At 45.9% G+C, this 1,856-nt stretch overlaps 1 protein-coding gene across 1 annotated transcript; it reads right to left on the reverse strand.

The window, feature by feature from the left end:
• Window positions 1–588: 588 nt before the first annotated feature.
• On the reverse strand, window positions 589–1,538 carry WFDC9 (WAP four-disulfide core domain 9). The gene is made up of 2 exons (XM_055543356.1): window positions 1,448–1,538; window positions 589–737 (listed from the first exon to the last, which is right to left on the reverse strand). The coding sequence occupies exons 1-2, from the start codon at window positions 1,536–1,538 to the stop codon at window positions 589–591; spliced, it is 240 nt and encodes a 79-aa protein (XP_055399331.1).
• Between the last annotated feature and the right edge of the window lie 318 nt (window positions 1,539–1,856).

The raw sequence follows: 1,856 nt of genomic DNA on the forward strand, positions 1-1,856 counted from the left end.
GGAAGACCCACTGGAGAAGGAAATGGCAACCCACTCCAGTATTCTTGCCTGGAGAATCCCATGGACGGAGGAGACTGGTGGGCTACAGTCCACGGGGTCACAAAGAGTCGGACACGACTAAGCGACTTAACTGACTTTCTAGTCCCAGTTAATGGAAACAGGAAGTCTTCCTAGAAGAGCAGGAGTTACCTGCTTTTAATCAATTTCTCTCAAGAGATTTGCCAGTTGAGCAGACAAGTAAAGACCTGGTCTCCTTGGGCCTGGCTAAGAAAAGGGGCCAGTGGAGAGGCCAGATTGAGGCAATAATTGGAACCTTGGACAAGGGAAGGATGAACAAATTGATGGGTGATGTTGTGGGGAATTGAATGAGAGTGAAAAAATATGTGGAGGGCCCCCATGCTGGTATCTTGGTTTACTTTGCAGTGAGTGGCAGCCTAGGTGTGGGGGCAGGAGGACGTTGCCTTATGCAACTTGTTTCTTTGACCAAGGTTTGGGTGATGATGTCTTCTGTCCCAGGTCACACCTTCTGAATGAGGGCAAGGAGCAGTAAGGAAGCATCTCCAGGCCAACCTTCCCACCCCAAGCAACTCACTCATTGTTCAGGCAGATGTTTCCACAGTAGGTCCAGCAGCATGTGTGATTTGGAAAGGAACATTCCCTTAATTTAGTGCATCTTTTTACACAATACCTTAATGATGGAGGCTGTATCCAGCATTGATCAGTGTCTTTTATTTCATCTGGAATCAAGAGCATAGAAGTTGGCAGTGTCTATCCACCCAGCACTTGGACAAGAAATCTTTTCTCAAGTTGAAAAATCCCTGAGTTGTAAGTCACAACGTATTTTTCTGCCTTTGAAGAAAATCCCTCTGTGAACCCTAGCCAGTGGCTTTTTACAGAAGACCATCCTTATATGGCATGACTTCCCTCTTACCACATGTTCCCTCAGCATTGCAGGGCTTCAGGTTCTGTCCAGGTTGCCTAAAGATGGGGCCTCGGACAACCCCAACACAGATGACACCACCTCACCAAATCTGTTCCCACATAACTTTAGATTGCAAGGTCTGAAATAGTCTCTAACTCCAATTTCCATACCCAATTTTCAGATTGGAAAACTGTGGGCTCAGAGGGAAACTCTCTGTTGGTCTTTCCTCCACCCAAGGTGGTCTGACATTGGCCACTATTGTATCCTGCTAGGTTATGGAATGTGGGCAAAAGCTACATTCCCTTTCCATGTACCCACTACGGCTTTCAGAGCTGGGAAAGGAAGTTTGAGGAGATGCCAGTTTGGGAACAGCCAACCTAATCTTTCTTGGACATCTCTTGCTTGAAGGAGGACTCTGTTCATTTAAAGGGTGATCCTAGAAATGTGGGCCCTGAATCAGTTATACAAGACACCCCAGGCCTGGGCAAAGCACCCTCCTCCCTGTCCTCCCTGGCCACCACCTACAGAGAAGTTTGTTCTTGATGCCTCCCAACACAGGCAGAAACATCACAAGCTCATAGGTGAGAAGCATGAGTAGAAGAATCCAGGGCTTCATGGTCGTTTCTATGTGTGTGTGGATTAGGTTTTGGCAGAAAGCAGGTCTTTTCCCGATGCTACTAGAGATAGACAGGAATTAAGGGGACAGGGTAGGAAAGAAAGAGAAAATGCCTGTGAATATTGTGTTGTTCTCCTACTTTTCCTTTCCACCCGCTGGCCCCAACAACACAGCAAACTAGCCAGTGGCTTCCCTGGACTTCTTCCCCATTCACATTAGGTACCCCTTCCTTTATGAAATTACTTTTTTTTTTTAATGCATTGTTTTTTTCTGATCAAAAAGCAATTTATCTTCAGGTTATATTGTTAAAAAAATACA

This window comes from Bubalus kerabau, chromosome 13, assembly GCF_029407905.1.
Source record: "Bubalus kerabau isolate K-KA32 ecotype Philippines breed swamp buffalo chromosome 13, PCC_UOA_SB_1v2, whole genome shotgun sequence".
Taxonomy (NCBI): Eukaryota; Metazoa; Chordata; class Mammalia; order Artiodactyla; family Bovidae; genus Bubalus; species Bubalus kerabau.

What these genes read in the sequence shown, in the direction of transcription:
- WFDC9 (XM_055543356.1), bottom strand. Translation starts at nt 1,538, where the DNA reads ATGAAGCCCTGGATTCTTCTACTCATGCTTCTCACCTATGAGCTTGTG. An exon ending in CATCAAGAACAAACTTCTCT is followed by an intron (nt 738 to 1,447) that starts GTAGGTGGTGGC and finishes TCTTGATTCCAG; the next exon opens with ATGAAATAAAAGACACTGAT.